The 24,056-nt window shown below is 51.5% G+C and overlaps 1 protein-coding gene across 1 annotated transcript in view; it reads right to left on the bottom strand.

Annotated features, from left to right (window-relative positions):
- PNPLA7 (patatin like domain 7, lysophospholipase) overlaps window positions 1-24,056 on the bottom strand; it is a 188,198-nt gene that overhangs the window by 102,011 nt on the left and 62,131 nt on the right. The window contains exon 20 of the mRNA XM_071574420.1: window positions 8,436-8,549. Coding sequence (XP_071430521.1) covers window positions 8,436-8,549 — 114 coding nt within the window. The remainder of the gene's footprint in view (window positions 1-8,435; window positions 8,550-24,056) is intronic.

Here is a 24,056-nt window from a genome sequence, read left to right as displayed (position 1 = left end):
TTCCAAAATCCCCCCTGACTCCCACAGTCACATCCCCCACTGTGGAACTCCCTGCCCTGGGGGAGGCACTGGGGGCTCCCACCCAAACCTCAGGGGAGACAATCTGGGGCTTTGGGGACTTGGGGAACCACTCCTGGGATCCAGAGGAGGAGCAGACCCTGGCCAGGAGGAGCCCCCCACTCTCCACCAGACTGTGCCATCATCTGCACCAACAGCTTTGTCCCTTCCTTTGCCTTTGCACTGGGGGGAACCACGTGGGGCTCAGCACAGGGGCCACCAAACCCCCCTGTGTTTGTGCCCCAGGGGGTGGGTTACACTGCTGGGCTTGGGGGTTAAACCCAATTTCTCTTTGTGTCACTGCATTTATTGTAATGTTGTTATTAAATTGTAACTCTGACTTGTAATCTCTTTGTGGTGGGTTCATTTCTCCTGCTGGTTTCCCTTTAAACCTGCACAGAGGAGCAGGAGCCTGACAGGTTTTAGAACTAAGCCTTGGTCAACAGAGGCTGAGACAAAATCCCCTCCCTAAGGCCAACAAGGCCTGTTGATGCCAACCATGCTGACTGGCTGCCTCCAGCTCCAAGACAGAGATGGATTTTAAGCTGAATGTTATCAGTTCTTGCTGAAACCCTTTGTTTTCTTCCCCCCAAGTAAATCTCTGTTTTAGAAAATATTAACTAATTGTGCAACCTGGCCAAAACTTGTCTAATCCTCTAGTTAACATCTGTACCCATGATCCAGCTTCCTTATTAACATATCCTGGCCCCAAGTCCTTTAAACTGCATGTTGTGTGTTCAATAAATATTCCAGTTTCTGCCCTCTGACTGGGATGAGTGGCTTCTGACTCCCCCCAGGGCACAGGGACAGGGCAGTGGGGCACCATGGAGCACTCCCCTGGCAATGGATGCCATGTGCAGAGTGAAACAAGGCTGGGATGCTTCCCTGAGAAGGCAGACACTGCAGATTTGACTTTTGTAGCTGAGCAGGAGCTCAAACTCAACATCTCCTGAAAAAGCTGGTAGCCCATGGCCTGGACAAGTGTACCCTCTCCTGGATTAAGAGCTGGCTGGAGGGTCGGGCCCAGAGAGTGCTGGTGAATGGGGCTGTGTCCAGCTGGTCACCAGTGGTGTCCCCAGGGGTCTGTGTTGAGTCCAGTCCTGTTTAACATCTTTATTGATGATTTAGATGAGGGGATTGAGTCCATCAGCAGAAAATTTGCTGATGACACCAAGTTGGGAGGGAGTGTCGACCTGCTGGAGGGCAGGAGGGCTCTGCAGAGGGATCTGGAGAGACTGGAGGGATGGGCTGATTTCAATGGGATGGAGTTCACCAAGGCCAAGTGCAGGTCCTGCCCTTTGACCACCCCAACCCCTGCAGCGCTCCAGGCTGGGCACAGAGTGGCTGGAGAGCAGCCAGGCAGAGGGACCTGGGGGGACTGAGGGACAGGAAGCTCAACAGGAGCCACCAGTGTGCCCAGGTGGCCAAGAAGGCCAGTGGGATCCTGGCCTGGATCCAAACTAGCGTGGCCAGCAGGCCCAGGGCAGTGACCCTTCCCCTGGACTCTGCCTTGGGGAGGCCACACCTTGAGTGTTGTGTTCAGTTCTGGGCCCCTCAGTTGAGGCAAGAGATTGAGGGGCTGGAGCAGGGCCAGAGAAGAGCAACGAGGCTGGAGAAGGGACTGGAGCACAAGTGCTGTGGGGAGAGGCTGAGGGAGCTGGGGGTGTTCAGCCTGGAGAAGAGGAGGCTCAGAGGTGACCTCAGCACTGTCTGGAACTGCCTGAAGGGAAGTTCTGGCCAGGTGGGGGTTGGTCTCTTCTCCCAGGCACTCAGCAATAGGACAAGGGGGCACGATGGGCTCAAGCTCTGCCAGGGGAAATTGAAGTTGGAGAGCAGAAAGAAATTCTTTGCAGAGAGAGTGCTCAGGGATTGGAATGGGCTGCCCAGAGAGGGGGTGGATTCCCCATCCCTGGAGGTTTTTCAGCTGAGCTTGGCCGTGGCACTGAGTGCCATGATCTGGTAAAGGGACTGGAGTTGGACCAAGGGTTGGACTTGATGATCTTGGAGGTCTTTTCCAACCCAATCGATTCTATGATTCTGTGATTCTATGATCTGTCCTTTTGGGGCACTTAGTGTGGAATTCTGGCTGTTATTTACACCTGAGAGCAGCCTCCCCACGCTCAGCCATCTGCTCCAGCCCTCAGAATAACCTGAGCTGCAGTGGGTCTCAGGGAAGGTCTCCCAGGACCAAAGCAGCTGCCCAGGAGAGAAGGCAAAGCAGAGGACAGGCATGTGGAGCTTCCCAAGGATCAGCCCTGCCCTTTCTCCAGGTTGTCCATCACAGCTCAGGGAACTGGAATTGCTGCTGGGCCAACAGAGGGTGAGTTCCCTCATTTCACTCTGTTGTTATTGGCAAGCACCACTCACATCCCACAGTTTTCTAACCCATCAGGCAGCGTTTTCTTCCAGGGTTGGAACCTTTGTGGATCACCCACAAACACCATGACTGGGCCAAGGCTGCAGGATGAGGTCCCCACCACTCACTCCCAGGATTAAAAGGGTTCTTCACCCCTGACAGGAAACAACAAAGCTCAAGGGCAACTGAAAAGGCAACTCAAGCTCAGAAGTGCCCAGTTCTTGGCTGGTCACATCCACACTGTTTGGGACCTGTGGGATCTGCCAAGGGATCTCAAACCCCCAGTTATCCATCCCTGGGATGGGATTGCTCTGGGAGGGACTCAGGGGCCCAGCACCAAAGGTTGACCATTATCCACCAAGTGAGACTCCTGGTAACTTCCCCTCCCCAGGCAGTGGAGGACCAGAGGTTTGGGAGAGGCAGAGCTGCTTCCTGCCCTCTGAAAGGTGATTTTCCTGGAGGGAAATCCACCACCACACTTGCTGAATCACCACCAACTCCTGCTACCCAGTGAGTTATTGCAGAACCTGCTATCCCTTCATTACTTTATTACTTCTGGTTGGATGGGGAAAACAACATCAGAAACCTGGGTATAAATCCCTCTGCCAGAAGAGCAGCCCAGAAATGGGGCAGGGAGGATCCATGTGGCCCATCCCTCTGCTCTGCACTAAGAATCACTCCAGTGTTCAGTTTAAAAGGGGTCAGAAAATCAAGCAACGATTTTTAGGCTTTCCAGGGAGCACAATCAGCTCTTTGTGCCCACCCAACTGCTGCCCTTTCTGCTCCACATCATGAGCAGCTTCTGCCCTTTCCAGCAGAAGACTTTATACACCTGGAAACAGCTCCCACAGCTGCCCCTGACCTTCCACAGCCTTCCTGCCTTTATGGGTGAGTGTTTCCAACAGCTTTTTTATCCTCCAGGCTCTCCTTTTGCTCTGCCTTCCAAGGTGCTGCCACAGGCTGGGGCTTTTCCCAGGGTGAGGGAGAATTTCAGGATTTCTTCACTCCAGAAGGCATTTTGTTACCATGGTGGATTTTTTTGCACCTGTCCAGGCATGGGCAGCTCTTCTCATTGCCTGGATTCTTTTCCTAAGGAGCAGCTCCCCAGCCCCTGACCTCTGGATGCAACTCAGAAGTGTCCAGCTCAACCACTTCTCTCCAGGAAAATCCTTTCAAGTTGACTTTGTATGTTCTCCTTTTCTCCAAACTTTCTACCCTACAGTGGAATGAGATGAGCTCCAAGGTCCCTTCCACCCCAAACCATTCAAAGCTGGACCAAAGAGACAAAAGGAGAAGACACAAGGACTCTGAAACCACCTAAAAACATTTTATCTCAAGTTCTTAAGACAGTCAGAAGGCCTTAACTGCACAAATCACCTACATAAAGTCCCTCTTCTGCTCCTCTTTCTATTTCTAGTGCTGGTTCTAAAATAATCCTCATAGGAAAAAATTCTGAGTTCTCACATTTTTTTATACAGTTTAACATCAATTTGGAACGTGGAGACCTCAAACAGCAGCACCAAATGTGTTCTTCTACCAACCTTTTCTGCAACACAATTCCTTAAAATATCTATTTTAGCATTTTGGTTTCATTTCAACTAATTAGCCAGGCTGGAGGAAGTCTAGAGGAAAGCAATTCCAGACTGAAAAAGGTCAGGAACTGGAGGTTGGAGTCTTTAGGCATGGGAAGACATTTCATTTCTCTTACAAATCAATGTTTGGGGTTGTACTATAAATGTAGCACTCCCAGCTCAGCTTGGACAGCAGAGCAAAGAGATTCACAGCTCCATGGGGGGAACCAGCCCTGCCAGCTGGCACAGGGGGCAGAGCAGCACAGAGCACAGGCACTGAAATAAAGCCCTGCCCCAGATAAAAAGGCAGAATTAGAGCCCAGACCTGGTGCAGAACAGCCTTCGAGGCACTGCTGAAGGTTTGGGCCAGGCTTGGAGCAGCCTGGTCTGGTGGAAGAGGGTTGGGAGTCACACATTTTCAGGCTGGCAAACCAAAGACAAATTTGCAGGTGCTGCCAAGATAAGAATGGAATTTGCCCAGAGACCTTGAGCTGGTGCAGAAGCAAGAAATGAAGGTGCAGAAACTCTGCAGGGTAACATCAACAGAGCTCTTTTATAAAGTTCAAATAAGTTGCATTAAGACTGTTTAGATCTAGCAATTGTTAGGAAATATGTATGACCTGACAATCAGCTATAGCTGTGTGATGTTGGGTGGTTTGCAGGGGGTGTGTGGGTTTTAAGATTGTGTGTAACTGTGTGAAAGCAGCTCTGAATACAGTCCCTCCTGAAACTGGAATATTCTTACACAAGAACAGCTTAAATATTGTTTATGTAAATATAATTGTCTCTTCTTCTCCTGCTCCTCTTCCCTTCTCTCCACAACTACCCAGTAACTGTAACTCATGACAAAGAGGACTGAGAAATAAAATACCAAAAAAAAGAAAAAGGCATCAAATGAGATGCACTCAAGTGATTTATTTAATGATGGGGGTTGAAGCCCCTGAAAGCCCCTAAAGGGCTCAATTGAGAGCTGTGTCTGTGGAGATCAGGCAGGGACAGAAGGTGTCCCTGCCCATGGCAGGGGGGAATAAAAGGAAGTTTAAGGTGCCTTCTAACCCAACCCAGTGTGTGGTACTGGGCACTGACAGCCCATGTGTTTATTTGCAATATTTAAATCACCCCCTGGGCAAGAAGAAAGGTGGGGTTCAACTCTCCCTGGCTCATTTCCTCACTTCTTACTGCGTTCAGTTCTGGGCCCCTCAGTTGAGGAAAGAGACTGAGGGGCTGGAGCGGGGCCAGAGAAGAGCAACGAGGCTGGAGAAGGGACTGGATGTGGCTCTGAGTGTCCTCTGAAACACCTCCAGGGACAGAGAATCCAACATGTCTTGATCCAACCCCACTGTGATCACCAGCCCAGGGCACAGAGTGCCAGAGTGATCACAGTGGGATTGGATCAAGGGTTGGACTTGGTGATCTCAGAGGTCTCTTCCAACCCAACTGAGAAGAGCAACGAGGCTGGAGAAGGGACTGGAGCACAAGTGCTGTGGGGAGAGGCTGAGGGAGCTGGGGGTGTTCAGCCTGGAGAAGAGGAGGCTCAGAGGTGACCTCAGCACTGTCTGGAACTGCCTGAAGGGAAGTTCTGGCCAGGTGGGGGTTGGTCTCTTCTCCCAGGCACTCAGCAATAGGACAAGGGGGCACGATGGGCTCAAGCTCTGCCAGGGGAAATTGAAGTTGGAGAGCAGAAAGAAATTCTTTGCAGAGAGAGTGCTCAGGGATTGGAATGGGCTGCCCAGACAGGGGGTGGATTCCCCATCCCTGGAGGTTTTTCAGCTGAGCTTGGCCGTGGCACTGAGTGCCATGATCTGGTAAAGGGACTGGAGTTGGACCAAGGGTTGGACTTGATGATCTCAGAGGTCTCTTGCAACCCAATCCATTCTGTGACTCTTCACCAGTCACAAGCAGAGGGAGAGCTGGAAAGGCCCTTCCAGAGGGGAGGTCCCACTGCCCTGCCCAGTTGGGCATTTCTGTGCAGAGGGTGCCCCCAGTTCACCAACTGGGCGGCAAATCTCTTACAGAAAAGAGAAGAATGGACTGAGAGGACTATTCAAGTGAACTCCAGAGACCAGAACTGCCTTAACAACCCCCACCAAAGCAGTTCAGAACCACTTGAGCAAAAATAATGCTTAGAGGGGAAGCAGGAAGGTTATTTTTCACTGACAGAACTTCTGAACTCTTGATAAAACACACAATGATGAAATTATTCTGGCAACAGTGCAGACAAACCCCCACACTTTTAGGACCATGAAAATGCATGAATGCAGTTAAAAAATATTTTTTAAAAAGTTATTTTAGGTCCTAGGAGCAAAAGAATGCAAGTATTTTAATTAGCTCTATTATTTTTGTGGGGTGAGGCTTTTTATGAAATCCAGTCAAAAAGTCCATGTCTTAAAGACAGCTCCAAGAAAAATCAGAAATAATCTGAAGTAACAGCATTAAAGAATTGCATTTAAGGCCAGGGCAATGATTTAGTGCTTAATAAAATGTCCCTGAGGCACTCAGGGAGCAAAGAATTAAATTTCAAGTCCGTCAGGCTCCAGATTTGCAGGGGAGAGGTTTAATGTCAAATGAATTAAAGGAGATGGATGAGCTGATGGATTCAAAGGGAGCAATCAGAGTCTTTGGGACATTTGTAGAATGAGGATTGACAGCCTAAAAATGGCAGGAAGAGGAAAAGCAGCCCCAAATATCAAAGCTGTGGAGATGAAGGTGCACAGAAACAGGTGCTGCCTTTGAGCCCCAGCAGGGAGGGGGAACAAACAACATCTGGAGGTGATTTGAGAAGCCAAACTTTGTGAGGATTATGAAGGTTTGAGGCTTTGGGCAACTCCAGGCCCAGGTACCTCCTTGTACAGCTGGGAACTGCAAGAGAGAACTAAAACTGTGAGCAAACTGGCAGGATAACTAAAATAAAGTGAGATAAGAGAAGATCTGAGAGGAGCAAGGTGTGAGAATGGAATGTGTGTTGATCATTTCTAATGAAAGAAAAAGTGCATCTGGAGTAACATCCAATTAGAAGCTGTAATAAAGTCTATGGACACTGTCACAAACCTCTGAGAACTGGCCATGGCAGGGATTTACAATATATATAATGTAATATATAATGTAACCTATGGTTTGAAGGATATCTTTGTTCTCTTTGCTCTTTGCTCTTTTCTGTTTCTTTTGAGTGTGTTACATAAATTTAGCTTAATCAATTTAATAATTTATTTAAATTTATTAAACTTTAGTTTAATAAACTCAGCTTTGTGTGTGACACCTGCAGCCCTTGAGCTCCTTGTCTGCTACAACTCAACGACAACAAAACTGCCCTTCCCCACCAGCAGCACTGAGTGATTCCCACTTGGCTGGACGTGCCCATCCTGCATTTGAGCAGAACTTCTTCCAGATCCTCCAGCCAGCCCTGCAATCAAAGCTGCTCCAAGGGATCAGGAGACAGAGAAGGCAAACTGGTGGAGCCTGAGCTGGATCCACTTGGGCAGCCGAGGAGAACGTGGTGATTCACAGAATCAGTTGGGTTGGAAGAGACCTCTGAGACCATCAGGTCCAACCCTTGGTCCAACTCCAGTCCCTTTACCAGATCATGGCACTCAGTGCCACGGCCAAGCTCAGCTGAAAAACCTCCAGGGATGGGGAATCCACCCCCTCTCTGGGCAGCCCGTTCCAATCCCTGAGCACTCTCTCTGCAAAGAATTTCTTTCTGCTCTCCAACTTCAATTTCCCCTGGCAGAGCTTGAGCCCATCGTGCCCCCTTGTCCTATTGCTGAGTGCCTGGGAGAAGAGACCAACCCCCACCTGGCCACAACTTCCCTTCAGGCAGTTCCAGACAGTGCTGAGGTCACCTCTGAGCCTCCTCTTCTCCAGGCTGAACACCCCCAGCTCCCTCAGCCTCTCCCCACAGCACTTGTGCTCCAGTCCCTTCTCCAGCCTCGTTGCTCTTCTCACTTGGGTTGGAAGAGATCTCTGAGATCATCAAATCCAACCCTTGATCCAACCCCACTGTGATCACCAGCCCAGGGCACTCTGTGCCCTGGGCTGGTGATCACAGTGGGGTTGGATCAAGACATGGTGGATTCTCTGTCCCTGGAGGTGTTTAAGAGGACACTCAGTGCCACATCCAGTCCCTTCTCCAGCCTCCTTGCTCTTCTCTGGCCCCGCTCCAGCCCCTCAATATCTTATTCCTGAGGGACATCCATCACCCAGCAAACCCTGAGGAGCTCAGGGGCACCTGGAGCCTCTCAGATACCCTGGGGCACAGCCACCATCACCCTGGGCCCCTCCTTACCTGGGGGAGCTCACGCTTGATGGAGATGAGAGCGCCCTTGGGCAGCCAAGGAGAACGTGGTGATCCCTCAGGAGCATCCATCCTCCAGCAAACCCCAAGGGCTCAGGGGCACCTGGAGCCTCTCAGGTACCCTGTGGCACAGCCCCCACCCCCCTGTGCCCCTCCTTACCTGGGGGAACTTGCGCTTGATGGAGATGAGAGCGCCCTCGGGCAGCTTGGCCAGCTCCGAGTCCCGGACGGCGTGCACTGTGGTGGCACGGGGCTGGTGGGTGAGAGCCTCCACCTGCAGGGCAGAGATGGGCATCAGCAACAGCCCAGGGCATCAGCAACAGCTCTGGGCATCAGCAACAACTCACTCAGGCCATCAGCAACAGCCCAGGGCATCAGCAACAGCTCTGGGCATCAGCTCAGGGCATCAGCAACACCCCAGGGCATCAGCAACAGCTCTGGGCATCAGCTCAGGGTATCAGCAATAACCCAGGGCATCAGCAACAACCCAGAGCATTGGCTCAGGCCATCAGCAACAGCCCAGGGCATCAGCAACAGCTCTGGGCATCAGCAACAACTCACTCAGGCCATCAGCAACACCCCAGGGCATCAGCAACAGCTCTGGGCATCAGCTCAGGGTATCAGCAATAACCCAGGGCATCAGAAACACCCCAGGGCATCAGCTCAGGGCATCTGCAACACCTCTGGGCATCAGCTCAGGGTATCAGCAATAACCCAGGGCATCAGCAACAACCCAGGGCATCGGCTCAGGCCATCAGCAACAGCCCAGGGCATCAGCAACAGCTCTTGGCATCAGCTCAGGGCATCAGCAACAACTCACTCAGGGCATCAGCAACAACCCACTCAGGGCATCTGCAACACCTCAGGGCATCAGCTCAGGGCATCAGCAACACCTTAAGGCATGCTGCCAACACCCCAGGGCATCAGTAACAACCCAGGGCATCAGCACCAACTCACTCAGGGCATCAGCAACAGCCCAGGGCATGAGCAACACCTCAGGGCATCAGCAACACTGCACTCAGAGCATGCTGCCAAGATCAGCTGGCAGGGGCACAGCCTGGGCCACCCCAGAGGTTCTGCTGCTCACACACAACCCCAGCACAGCCCTGGCTGCCCCATGTGGGGCTCTCACAGAGGCACCACCAGCTCTTCACTCCAAAGCTCTCAGGCAAACCCTCTGCCATGGCACAGCTGCAGCTCTTCCCAACCAGAACCCTCAGCCCCAGAGAGACTTTACCACCAGTTTTCCCAGAACCCTCAGCCCCAGAGAGACTTTACCACCAGTTTTCCCAGAACCAACAGCCACAGAGAGACTTTACCACCAGTCTTCCCAGAACCAACAGCCACAGAGAGACTTTATCACCAGTCTTCCCAGAACCAACAGCCACAGAGAGACTTTATCACCAGTTTATCCCAGATCACAACCCACAGCCCCAGAGAGAGTTCACTACCAGGGAAAGTTTGGACTGAGCTTTGGCAGCTCCCACACTCAGAGCAGCTCCAGAGGGAGGGAATGAGGTGCTTCCAGTGCCTGCCAGCAGGACCACCAGAGGCACAGGGGGAGCTCAGCAGCACTGAGAGCTTTCCATCCATCCCTTCTGGTGGTGGCAAAGTCACCCAAGAGCCAGGACAAACCCACTTGGCTGCTGCTCCCTCTTTCCTCAACACCACCCAGAAGTACTTCCATTTCTCCTCTGCCAACAGCCTTGAAAGAATCAAGACTTCTCAAAAACTGAAGGAAGGGATGAGACCAGACTGGAAAGGGCTTGGAGCAACCTGGGCTGGTGGAAGGTGTCCCTGCCCATGGCAAGGGGTGGGATGAGATGGGCTTTGAGGTCCCTCCCAATCCACACTAGTCTGGGATTCTTGGGGCAAATCAGAACATTTTGGCCCGAAGTGAGTGTTGCTTTTCCATTAGTTTTTATTTTCTACACATGCATGTGCTGTGTGAACAGGAGCCCAGGCTGGAAGGACCCACTGGAGCTCACCCAGTGCCACCTCCCTGCCCAGGCAGGTCCCCTGCAGCAGCCACACACTGTGCCCACTCAGGGAAGGCAAACCTGTGCCAGCCATAGTGCCAATTCTGCCTGACCCATGCCCACTTAATTCACCTGGAAACGTCTCTTTTATTGAGAGCAGAAGTTTCAAGAAGCAGATGATGACACAGTGAGGATTATTACAGAGATGTTCTCCTTTATGGGGAGAGCTTGGGTTCAAAAAGCCCCATGTCCCAGTTGAGCAGGTGGGCCCAGTTTGTCCCTGTGTGGGGGTGACCAAAGCTGGGCATTCTAAACCCTCTGGGCCATTGCCCAGCAACTGTTCCCAAGGGCCCATTGGCAGCAGCTGCCCAGGGCACAGCTGAGCCCTCAGGCTGGGAGCTGGCTGGGAAAGAAGCCTGGCAGAGGAGCTGGGACAACTCCCCTCCAGGGACTCCTTGGCACCTCCACACCCACCTGAGGGCTCAGCTCTGCTCAGGGGCCACCAACCATTCCAAAATCCCCCCTGACTTTATCCCAGAGTCAGATCCCCCAGTGTGGAACTCCCTGCCCTGGGGGAGGCACTGGGGGCTCCCACCCAAACCTCAGGGGAGACAATCTGGGGCTTTGGGGACTTGGGGAACCACTCCTGGGATCCAGAGGAGGAGCAGACCCTGGACAGGAGGAGCCCCCCACTCTCCACCAGACTGTGCCATCATCTGCACCAACAGGTTTGTCCCTTCCTTTTCCTTTGCACTCAGAGGAACCACGTGGGGCTCAGCACAGGGGCCACCAAACCCCCCTGTGTTTGTGCCCCAGGGGGTGGGTTACACTGCTGGGCTTGGGGGTTAAACCCAATTTCTCTTTGTGCCACTGCATTTATTGTAATGTTGTTATTAAATTGTAACTCTGACTTATAATCTCTTTTGTGGTGGGTTCATTTCTCCTGCTGGTTTCCCTTTAAACCAGGACAGCCCTCCTGCCCCATCCCAGAGCCCCAGAGCTGCCACTGCCTCCTGTGTGGGTTGGAAATGCAGAGATCCAACTCCTTGGTGAAATATCTGCCCATGCCAGCAGAGATGGAGCCACTCAGAGCTCAGGTCTGAGCTACAGCACTGAATTGCTTAGGAACAGCCTGGGCTCCGTGTGTGGAGTTCTGGCAGCAGGAAATGTTTATTGGGCTTCAAATCCATAGATCAGCCATTTCCAAAAAGAAATGGTTGTCACTTTAGTAGCTGTAATTACTGAGGTTAAAACACCAACAGAAAAAAATCCTCCCTAACAGAAACATTCCAACCCCCAGGCACTTCAGATCCAAGTGAACATGACTTGGCATTTTTAATATTCCAGTAGAAAAAGAAACAAATACTAAATCAGCTTAAAGCTGTTTGGGTTGTTTAGGGGTGGGGGGTTCAGGGTTTGATTTGTTTGATTTGTTTTTTTGTTTGATTTGTTTGATTGATGATTTAGATGAGGGGATTGAGTCCATCAGCAGCAGATTTGCTGATGATACCAAGTTGGGAGGGAGTGTCGACCTGCTGGAGGGCAGGAGGGCTCTGCAGAGGGATCTGGAGAGACTGGAGAGATGGGCTGATTCCAATGGGATGGAGTTCAATAAGGCCAAGTGCAGGTCCTGCCCTTTGGCCACCCCAACCCCTGCAGCGCTCCAGGCTGGGCACAGAGTGGCTGGAGAGCAGCCAGGCAGAGGGACCTGGGGGGACTGAGGGACAGGAAGCTCAACAGGAGCCACCAGTGTGCCCAGGTGGCCAAGAAGGCCAAGGGGATCCTGGCCTGGATCCAAACTAGCGTGGCCAGCAGGCCCAGGGCAGTGACCCTTCTCCTGGACTCTGCCTTGGGGAGGCCACACCTTGAGTGTTGTGTTCAGTTCTGGGCCCCTCAGTTGAGGCAAGAGATTGAGGGGCTGGAGTGGGGCCAGAGAAGAGCAACGAGGCTGGAGAAGGCACTGGATGTGGCACTGAGTGTCCTCTGAAACACCTCCAGGGACAGAGAATCCAACATGTCTTGATCCAACCCCACTGTGATCACCAGCCCAGGGCACAGAGTGCCCTGGGCTGGTGATCACAGTGGGGTTGGATCAAGGGTTGGACTTGATGATCTCAGAGGTCTCTTCCAACCCAACTGAGAAGAGCAACGAGGCTGGAGAAGGGACTGGAGCACAAGTGCTGTGGGGAGAGGCTGAGGGAGCTGGGGGTGTTCAGCCTGGAGAAGAGGAGGCTCAGAGGTGACCTCAGCACTGTCTGGAACTCCCTGAAGGGAAGTTCTGGCCAGCTGGGGGTTGGTCTCTTCTCCCAGGCACTCAGCAATAGGACAAGGGGGCACGATGGGCTCAAGCTCTGCCAGGGGAAATTGAAGTTGGAGAGCAGAAAGAAATTCTTTGAAGAGAGAGTGCTCAGGCATTGGAATGGGCTGCCCAGAGAGGGGGTGGATTCCCCATCCCTGGAGGTTTTTCAGCTGAGCTTGGCTGTGGCACTGAGTGCCATGATCTGGTAAAGGGACTGGAGTTGGACCAAGGGTTGGACTTGATGATCTCGGAGGTCTTTTCCAACCCAATCCATTCTATGATTCTGTGATTTGCTTTGGGTTTGGGTTTTTTTTTTTCAGAATTTATTCCAAAGCTTATGTTGGCAGCAATTCCCAACACAAACAATTAATTCCTTATAGAATGGAGGGCTCAGACACACCAAATGAACATTGTGTATAATAATAAAATAATGTAATAGTATGATAATGTAATAATTCAGTGCCCTGTGCAAGGGCTGAGCTGGGCAGGTGCCCAGCTGTGCCAGGACAAACCTCATCTCAAATACACCACTCTGTGACCTCACTGGCACCCCAAGAGCCTCTTTGGGAGGCACAAAATGGACAATCCATTCAGCCAGAACCTCCAGAGCTCCAAAACTTCAAAAAGCTGAGATGAACTTGCCCATTTAACTGGAATTTCAGCAGCACCAACTTCTGTGCAGGGAAAACTCAATTGAAAGCACCTTCATTTTGCCTGTTTTTTTTGCTCAGGTGCCAGGGATGTTTTGTTATGTCATCACATTTTAAACTAATTATATAGAAGGAGCAAAATAAAAATCATCTTTGTACAGACATTTATGGAGAAATAAACCCCCTGCAGGGTCCCCAAGGGGTTGTGTAAGATCTTCTGCTCCATCTCTCTGTCCTGTTACCTGGTTTTTCTCACAGCTTTTTGGCTCTGTAATTCCCCTTCCTCCTCCTAAAAGCAGGGGAAGAGTTCCAGCTGTTAAAATAAAACCTCTCAGCCTGACTGAGTTTAATTTGTGGCAAGAATTAAACCCCTCCAAGTGTCTGAGATCCTTTGGTGCTCCCAGGAGAGATGGAACTTGGGAATCTGGAGAACTTTAACCTTAGATAAAGCCTCAGGGTGGGGTTTTTTTTTCCCTCCAAGCTGTAACTTTGCCTTTTCAAACCTCCAGAGCAGGTGGCATTTGCCCCACCAGTGCTGTGGATTCTGCAATGCTGGGAATTTGCTGGATGCAATTCCCAAGGAACTACAGAAACTGGATTTTCTCACATACAGGTGCTGTGGAAATCCTTCATGTTTTTTATTTAAATATACCCCAATATTCCAGTGTGGAAAATGTCTGAGTGCCACACACTGTACACCAAGAAATTCAAATTTTGCTGTCACCTTAAGGGTTATCATCTCAGTTCCCAACCTCTAAATGCATTAATTATCCCAATTATCCCTTCATTAATAATCCCAGAGGGGTTGTGGCTCCCTGGGAGTGTCCCAGGCCAGGTTGGATGGAGTTTGGAGCACCCTGGGCTATGGAAGGTGTCCCTGCCCATGGCAGGGGTGGCACTGGAGGAGCTTCAAGGTCCCTCCAACCCAAACCATTGCAGGATTCTGTGATTAACCAAACACTCCCCCTTCCCTGGAGCTCCCAGGGCTCTCATGTGCCATGAGGACCATCTGTAGGATTCTTCTCACCCTTCATTACACCCTCCCCTCTTCACACCCTGTGGTTTTTAGAGCCCAAGTTTCACATTTCCTGCACATGGGAACCTGCCAAACCCAACTGGTGTCTGGCCATTCTCACCTCTCCTGGAGATCAAACCCATCCTAACACTGGCTCAGAGTTCTGCCTCTAAAAATGAGACTTTTCTGCCTTGGATTTATTCTTAACATCCCATGTGAGATGTCAACTATTCAGAGATTTTTTTCTTTCTTGCTTAGGAAAAAAAAAAAGAAGTTTCATGCAACACAAGTATTTTAAACCATTTCAGTCTTAGGTCACCTTCAAATCCTTGTGCCCAGTGAACCTTTTGAGCAAGTTTTCTTATTTTTCCAGGTTTGTAAATATTACAATACTCAGAGATCTGGCTTGAACTTCAATATTACCTAAATCCACTTGCAATCAGAGGATCAACCCCATAAGATCATTGCCTTGCTCATAAAAGGGAAATTTTCCCTTCTGATCACCCCCCACAGCTGCAGCAAACCCCACAAAACCTCCTCCACAGCAGCATTAATGCACAAATGGCTCAAGAAATAGCCTTATTATCTTCCAGATCTTACTTCACCTGACTGGGGAGAGCATTTATTTATATATTAGGGTTCCTCAGGCCTCAGGGCTCTCCCCTGAGCTCCCTCCCAGCCTGCCAGCAGCCCCTCTCAGCTGTGCCAGCCTCTCAGCTGTGCCAGCCCCAGCTCAGCCCCAGCGTTTGCTCCAGTGCAGGGAAGATCCAGGGACTCCTTCCCACTGCTCCAGCTCGAGCCAACACGACCTGTTTTGCCCCAGGCAATTGCACATCTCTGTTCTTCTCATTTAATATCATTCCCCTCCTTAGTTACAAGCCTGCAAACAAGTTCCACCTCACTGGCATTTCTGGGCTTCTCTCCCAGTTGTTCTTCCTCACACGACCCTGGAGTTGTCCTGGAGCTCACTGAGTGCTGAGTTCACTGCTCAGTTGTCCCCAAGGTCAGCCCTTTGACTCCTCATTGACAGAAGCAGCAAAACCCCTCTGTGTCTCCATCCCACCCTCAGGAATCTCATCCATCACTGCCTTTCATAGAATCAAAGAATGGATTGAGTTGGAAAAGACCTCTGAGATCAGCAAGTCCAACCCTTGATCCAACCCCACTGTGATCACCAGCCCAGGGCACTCCGTGCCCTGGGCTGGTGATCACAGTAGGGTTGGATCAAGACATGGTGGTTTCTCACTCCATGCCCTGGGCTGGTGATCACAGTAGGGTTGGATCAAGACGTGGTGGTTTCTCACTCTGTGCCCTGGGCTGGTGATCACAGTGGGGTTGGATCAAGACAGTGGGGTTGGATCAAGACATGGTGGGTTCTCCCTCAGTGCCACATCCATAGTATCACAGAATTGATTGCTTGAAAAAGCTCTCCAAGATCATCAAGTCCAACCCTTGGTCCAACTCCAGTCCCTTTACCAGATCATGGCACTCAGTGCCACGGCCAAGCTCAGCTGAAAAACCTCCAGGGATGGGGAATCCACCCCCTCTCTGGGCAGCCCATTCCAATCCCTGAGCACTCTCTCTGCAAAGGATTTCTTCCTGATATCCAACCTAAATCTTCCCTGGCAGAGCTTGAGCCCATCGTGCCCCCTTGTCCTATTGCTGAGTGCCTGGGAGAAGAGACCAACCCCCACCTGGCCAGAACTTCCCTTCAGGCAGTTCCAGACAGTGCTGAGGTCACCTCTGAGCCTCCTCTTCTCCAGGCTACCATTCCAAGGAATGGCACAGGAAGCAACACCTCCAATGCCAGAACAATCTGAATCAGGAGCACAGACCAATTTGGAGTGTTCTGTATCTGTGTTCTTGTATGACCATCAGTGATGGGGCCTCCTGTGCTGTGGGTTCTGCTGTTCCTAAAACAGATCAGCTCAGCTGGTTAAAAAATCTTGGCTGTGATAATGCCAAGGTCATGGGTTCAATCCCCTGTGTGGGTCATTGACTTGAGAGTTGGACTCGATGATCCTTGTGGGTCCTTCCAACTCAGAATAGTCTGGGATTCTGTGATTATTTATTTAAACCAAAAAGCTCTAAAAAACCTCCATAAATTGACCCTGTGCTCTTTGGGCTGTTCCAGCTAATTCTGACAGGCAGAGGTTTTAATCACCCTGGGCTATGGGAGGTGTCCCTGCCCATGGCATGGGTGGCACTGGATGGGCTTTAAGGTCCCTTCCAACCCAACCCAGTCTGTCATTCCAAGATTCTCACACCTTCTCCTGGTTCAGGATTGAACAGAACACACCAGGCTTGCTACATCCACCCTGCACAATGCACATGAGTCACAATCCTGCCTTCCAAGTCCTTTCCAAAGGAAAAGTGTTACTGCAAATCTTTTAGAGGGAGGGAGGGAAAGCAATTTATATTCTCATGACCTCTTCTGACTTCACTTCCAACAGACACTCCTGACAGTTCTCACAGCTTCCCAAATGACACACTTGGGAAGTAAAAACTAAGCAAGTGGCACATTCTGCAAGTTGCTCCAATTACTCCAAACTCCTTTCTGAGCAGCTTTCAACAAACACTTGGAATATTTGCTTAACTTGTGGTGTGTGCACCAACCTGAGCACAGCTCTGGTCCTGCTCAGCCTCAGCATCTCTGAGGCTTCCTGGAGGACTCAACCAGCTCTGCTGGCAAGAAAATGTTGCTTCTCAGTGCAAATTCACCCTTATTTTGACAAATTGTTGGGTGACTTTTCCATCAGTCAGCAACAAGTAAAAAGTGAACGATTTCCAAATGGTTTCTTGTGCAGATTCCCTCTTTCCAAGGGAGTTTTCCAGCCTGTCTAGTGCAGTGGGAATGAGCCACACAAGCCAACAGGACCATGTTTGCAGGGGCACATTTAGAGCAGGACCCTTCCTGTGCTTTCCCATCCCATCCATTCCTTCAGCCCCTCCTCATTCTGGCTGCAGTTCCCACCAAGGATCTGTCATCCTCTCACACCATATTTCCTCCTCTCACATCAACTTTTCCCTGGTGCCAGCTCACAAAATGCAGCAATTTTTCCCCACCCTTGTGCTGACATGAGTGAAAGCATCACACAAATGAAAGCAGCAGTTCCAACAAGACCCTGGGAGCAGGGAAGACCTCAAGGATTATTAAATTATGGAGCTTAAACTCTTCACTTTCTAAATCCTCCTCCATGACAGCCACAGTCACTGGGTAGGAATTGGCCTGATATTGTATTTTCTTCTCTTCAACACCAGCAGCACCCCTGGAGGGGCAGGGGCTGTGCTGGGGAGGGGCAGCTCTGGGGGCAGACACTGCCCAGCAGGGCTGGGTCCCCCTGGGGGTGCACAGACCCCCACCCACCTCTGGGAACACAGAGGGCTCAGAGATCCACCTGCCAACACTCTCCTCACTCCCTCCTTACACAACACCCACCCTGGAAGGAGCAGCACAGAGGGACACCCAAGGGGCAGGGGGAAAGGGTGTGTAGGTGCCTGTCCCAGTTCAGCTGGAAGGACCAGCTAACCCTGTGTGGGGGTGATCAAAGCTGTGTATTCTACCCCCTCTATTCATTCCCCAAGGTCAATGGGCCATTAGCAGCAGCTGCCCAGGGAGCCATTATCACCTTCACACCCAGCCTGAGGGGGGCGGAGCTGCCAATGGGCCATCAACAGCTCAACACCCCCTGGCTCCCAGAGTTAATCACCCATTGTGTGAGTCCCCGCCCTGGGGGAGGGACTGGGTGCTCCCTGAGGGTACATAAGGGGTGGGTAAGAAGACCTCGGGAACCTCTTGTCGGATCCAGAGCAGCAGCAGGACCTTGACAGGAGGAGATCCCCGCTCTCACCCAGACCACAGCCCTCACCTGCACCAACAGGTTTTTCTTTTCCTTTTGCTCTGGACTTGGAGGAGCCACAGGGGTCTCAGCACAAGGGCAAACAAACCCCCTTGGGTTGGTGCCCCAGGACACTGGGTTATACTGCTGGGGTTTGTGAGTTGAAAGCAATTTCCCTTTTGTGTCAGTGTTGTTATTGTAATATTATTATTAAATTTTAGCTCTGACTTACAATCTCTCTCATGGTGAGTTCATTTCCCCTGCTGGTTCACCTTTAAACCAGCACAGTGCCCCAGGGGAGGGATAATGGAGAAATATCTACACTGACATCTGCTGATGGCCCTGAGAAGGGCTGGGCCATGAGGCAGCTGCACAAGTAGCACACCTGTGTGTCTCCAGGGCCAGCTGGGAGAGCACAGACACAAACCCACCCACTTCACAGCAGGGTGTTTGCCAGAGCAGGGCAGGAGCAGCTGCTGCTGAAGGCAGTGATGCAACATCACCAAAGCTACATGAAGGGCAACCACACAGGAGGTGGAACATTGCTTTTTTCAGGTTCAAACAAGATGTCCTCAGACCCTTCTGTGCACCTGGAGCAGTACAGGATGCTCCTCTCAACAGTGTTTGTTCCTCTCAACAGTGTCTGCTCCAGTACCAGCTCAGAAGGACCTGAAACCTGAACATGCTGTATGAGAAAAGGACAAAGGAGGAGCCAGTGCTGGGAGCAGTGAATGAGTGGGAAGAACAAGCAGACAAGCTGCAATTGCTGCCATTTGTGGGAGCAGTGCCAGAGGATGAACTCAGCACACCATGTACTCTTCAGAGCTGTTCTAACAACTCCTCCTGCAATGCTGTGTGTGCCAGGCTAACCCTGGGCCTGAGGGCATGCAGCCCTTCTGCTGGGTGCAGACAACAACCCAAACCTCCCTCCCTCATTTTTATACATATATATATTAATAAAAGCCATGTAAGACCTACATGCACACTTAAGTCTTGCTTTGTGTATCCATATGTGGGGAGGTGTTACTTAAATACATGTAAAAATGAAATAAAGCTGAGCTTGCTGCCCTCTGGAACTGAGGCAGAAGGAGTCAGGCCACAGGTGCTCCCCAAAGCTGAGCCTGCAGTCTGTGGCACTGCAGGGACAGTCCTGGTGCAGCAGGAATGTCACCAAGGGACAGAGGAGAGGAAGACCAAGGCAGGGGAGGGAGCTGATGACAGCCTGACCCCCTGGGTTTCAGTTCCACTCCTCAGACATGTGTGGCTCTGGGAAAGAGGGAGGTTTCAGGCATGGTTTGCTCCCCTAATCCAACATTAGTCAAAACATCCAAAGCCATCTGAGGCACACACAAAACCCCCACAGGAGCCATCACGTTTGTCTGGGTTGTTTGAAGAGGACCTGCAAGTGCAATGCCATGGACAGGCATGGACAACCTGCCCCTCCTAGGGGGAATTGTACCTGAATCCCATAATGGAAAAAGCCATTCCTGCTGGAATACCATCCCAGTGGAGATCCATCTGCTTGCTTTTGACTCAGCTTCAAACAAGGACAAACCTGACTGAAACTTTAGCAACACCATTCCCATTCTCCATTCCTGACCCCTACCCATAAATCCTTCCTGTTGCCCCCACTGGACTCTGCTCCCACCACTCACAGAATCACAGCTTGGAAAACACCTCAGAGATCTCTGAGCCCACCCTGTGCCCGATGCCCACCTTGTCTCCCACCCCAGAGCACTGAGTGCCACGGCCAGTCCTGCCTCGGGCACCTCCAGGGCTGGGCACTCCAACCCTCCCTGGGCAGCCCCTGCCAGTGCCTGACCACCCTTTCCATGGAGAAATTCCTCCTGATGTCCCCCCTGCCCCTGCCCTGGCCCAGCCTGAGTCCATTCCCTCTCCTCCTGTCCCTGTTCCTGGAGAAGAGCCCAAACCCTCTCCTTGGATTGATCAGGGATTGTAGAGCCAGAAGGTCCCCCCTGAGCCTCTTTTTCTCCAGGCTGAGCCTCCCCAGCTCCCACAGCTGCTCCAGCCCCTTCCCAGCTCCATTCCCTTCCCTGGACTCACTGCACTCCAGGCATTCTGATGAGGATGACAAGGATGACACTCCTCCCTCTCCCTCTCTCTCCTTCTAGCCTTTATTTAAAGATGTTTGCAATAAAATACAAAGCTACTATCAAGCTAAAAAAAAATCTTTTTTCCTTTCAACTTGTGCCTTTCCCAAGGCCAAATGAACCCTTGATGTTCCAGCCCAGTTTCATGCAGCATTTCCCCAAAAGGGAGGGAGGAAAGAGCAGGAGGCAAAGGAAGGGAAAACTGTCCTGTGGGGGATCAGGGGTGTCAAGGGTGTGCTGCTGTCTGGACACCAGCACATGTTCCCACATGGGGGTTCAGCTGGAAGGAGGAGGGACACACAAAACACCTTGAATCATAGAATGGATTGGGCTGGAAAAGACCTCCAAGATCATCAAGTCCAACCCTTGGGCCAACTCCAGTCCCTTTACCAGATCATGGCACTCAGTGCCACGGCCAAGCTCAGCTGAAAAACCTCCAGGAATGGGGAATCCACCCCCTCTCTGGGCAGCCCATTCCAATCCCTGAGCACTCTCTCTGCAAAGAATTTCTTTCTGATCTCCAACTTCAATTTCCCCTGGCAGAGCTTGAGCCCATCGTGCCCCCTTGTCCTATTGCTGAGTGCCTGGGAGAAGAGACCAACCCCCACCTGGCCAGAACTTCCCTTCAGGCAGTTCCAGACAGTGCTGAGGTCACCTCTGAGCCTCCTCTTCTCCAGGCTGAACACCCCCAGCTCCCTCAGCCTCTCCCCACAGCACTTGTGCTCCAGTCCCTTCTCCAGCCTTGTTGCTCTTCTCACCTGGGTTGGAAGAGACCTCTGAGATCATCAAGTCCAACCCTTGATCCAACCCCACTGTGATCACCAGCCCAGGGCACTCTGTGCCCTGGGCTGGTGATCACAGTGGGGTTGGATCAAGACATGTTGGATTCTCTGTCCCTGGAGGTGTTTAAGAGGACACTCAGTGCCACATCCAGTCCCTTCTCCAGCCCCTCAATCTCTTTCCTCAACTGAGGGGCCCAGAACTGAACACAACACTCAAGGTGTGGCCTCACCAGCACAGAGTCCAGGGGAAGGGTCACTGCCCTGGCCCTGCTGGCCACGCTAGTTTGGATCCAGGCCAGGATCCCATTGGCCTTCTTGGCCACCTGGGCACACTGGTGGCTCCTGTTGAGCTTCCTGTCCCTCAGTCCCCCCCAGGTCCCTCTGCCTGGCTGCTCTCCAGCCACTCTGTGCCCAGCCTGGAGCGCTGCAGGGGGTTGGGGTGGCCAAAGGGCAGGACCTGCACTTGGCCTTGGTGAACTTCATCCCACTGGAATCAGCCCATCCCTCCAGGATTGACAGTCCAATGCCTGACACCCAACAAGCCACAATGTCCATCACTGCCTGACATCAAAGCTCCTCATGCCCTCCACAGAGGAGATGAAGCACTTCGTGGTGTTACCTGAGGCAGCTCCAAAGCCAAGTGACTGCCCACACAAGGTGGTGCCAGCTGAGTGAGTGCCAGATCCTGCCAAAGCTGTGCTGAGGTTTGCCCAGCCAGGGATGGGATCACTGACCTGCACCACAACAGCTCAGGGTTCTGAGCACTCTCCTGCTCTCAGCAGCTGCTTAGAACTTGAGGCAGATCAAGGTGAAAGGGCAACTGTTGTGGATAAAAGAGTAAATGATTGTAAAGAATCTGAAAAATTGACAGCTCCACTCAGTGAAGATGCTGGTGGGAAACCAAGGTCGGTTCAGGTGGCTCAGAGCAGTGATTTAAAACACCCTCAAGATGGGTTTGGAAATCAGGACTCCTCATCTCACTCTGACACCAATTCAGATGTGCAAAGGTGAACTCATCCCTCTGGCTTTCCTTTGCCTCCCTTTGGGGCTGGGAAATACTGGGGGCTGCTCTTTGTCCTTTGGGTTTGGGGTTTCTCTGGATGCTTCAGATTTTTGTGGCTCTGTTTTTGTTGGTTGTCCTAACTATAATTTCACACCTAAGATGTTGGTAGGCAAATAATTCTAGTACTGCATTCCCAAGATAGAAGCTCCTTGCAGGGCCATATCCAGCTCTGCTCCTGCAGCTCATCCACCTCCACTTCCCACAGTGTGCCTGAGGTGATACCACCCTGCATTCCCCTGAAACAGCCCTGCTGGAGAAAACCAAGTAAATATGGTTTGATTAATTACAAAAGTGCAAGTAATTGGCACAAAAAATCCACGTTGCAAAAAAAGCAAAGGAAAGAAGTCCTACTGTGGAGGGTGCAGTGACATTCAGCTCTGGGGCTGCCTGGTAACATTAACACTGATAAAGAACAAAAGCCTGACAAGTGTAATCCTGATACTTCCCTGTGTGTGATCCCTTCGAGGATTACTCAGCAATTAAAGATTTCTAACAGTGTTACATTTCAAAAGAACAATGTCCCAATCCCCCAAGGCAATAATCATAAGCCATTTACAGAATCTTCTTGGGTTTCAGCTTTTTAGAGAGAAAAAAGCCCTGGACATTTATCCATCTTAATTGGATGAACAGCTCAACATCTGAAAATATTTGTTATTTCTAGAATGTAAAGCGAGATTTGCTCTCCAGCAGCACCAGTGGGAGCTGCACTGGCAGCTCAGGGTTCCTTTTCTGCTCTTTATCACTCGTGCTGCCTGTGCCACAGCAGTGCCAGTGAACAAAGATCTGTCTGCTCTGCTTTTGCAACTCCATCACCCCAAAGTGTGCAGCTCTGCCAGTGAGAGGGACCTGCTGGCCCAGTTCAGCATCTGGGCCCAGTTTGTCCCTGTGAGGGGGTGACCAAAGCTGGGCATTCTAAACCCTCTGGGCCATTGCCCAGCAACTGTTCCCAATGGCGCATTGGCAGCAGCTGCCCAGGGCACAGCTGAGCCCTCAGGCTGGGAGCTGGCTGGGAAAGAAGCCTGGCAGAGGAGCTGGGACAACTCCCCTCCAGGGACTCCTTGGCACCTCCACACCCACCTGAGGGCTCAGCTCTGCTCAGGGGCCACCAACCATTCCAAAATCCCCCCTGACTCCCACAGTCACATCCCCCACTGTGGAACTCCCTGCCCTGGGGGAGGCACTGGGGGCTCCCACCCAAACCTCAGGGGAGACAATCTGGGGCTTTGGGGACTTGGGGAACCACTCCTGGGATCCAGAGGAGGAGCAGACCCTGGCCAGGAGGAGCCCACCACTCTCCACCAGACTGTGCCATCATCTGCACCAACAGGTTTGTCCCTTCCTTTTCCTTTGCACTGGGGGGAACCACGTGGGGCTCAGCACAGGGGCCACCAAACCCCCCTGTGTATGTGCCCCAGGGGGTGGGTTACACTGCTGGGCTTGGGGGTTAAACCCAATTTCTCTTTGTGCCACTGCATTTATTGTAATATTGTTATTAAATTGTAACTCTGACTTATAATCTCTTTAGTGGTGGGTTTGTTTCTCCTGCTGGTTTCCCTTTACACCAGCACAGCTGCTGGTTGTCAAAGAGAAAGAAAAGGATCTGTAATTAATCAAAGCATCATTGCAACTCCCCTCCTCAGTAGGTGTTTTTGAAACCAGCTGGTTTCTGGTCAGACAAGTTTCCTGGGGAGGTGTCACAGCTCCACACCCCCAAGAGCCCAGCTTTGGAACTGGGGAGGGACCCTGAGAGCTGCCTGGCATCCCATCACCCCCAACACTGCAGCCAGTGCTCAATTAACACAGTGCTGACTTGCATCAAAAGCTCATTGCACAGAAGGTTCCATCACCTGCAGGTGATGTGCACACATGAGTTTATTCAGCAGGAGATTACTCAGAGATTATTCTGATTCCCTTCTCCTCACCCACTGCTGTCCTTCCAACAATGCAAAAAGCAAAGGAACATCCACCCACCTCAGCAGGGGTTTGGAGTGGTGGCCCTGCCCTGTGACAAACTACAGACCACTGAATAACTGCCCCAGTGCC

This window comes from Pithys albifrons, chromosome 20 (assembly GCF_047495875.1).
Source record: "Pithys albifrons albifrons isolate INPA30051 chromosome 20, PitAlb_v1, whole genome shotgun sequence".
In the NCBI taxonomy this organism is placed as follows: Eukaryota; Metazoa; Chordata; class Aves; order Passeriformes; family Thamnophilidae; genus Pithys; species Pithys albifrons.
Note: the sequence above shows the minus strand (reverse complement) of the source record. Positions and strands in the feature narration are given on the sequence as shown.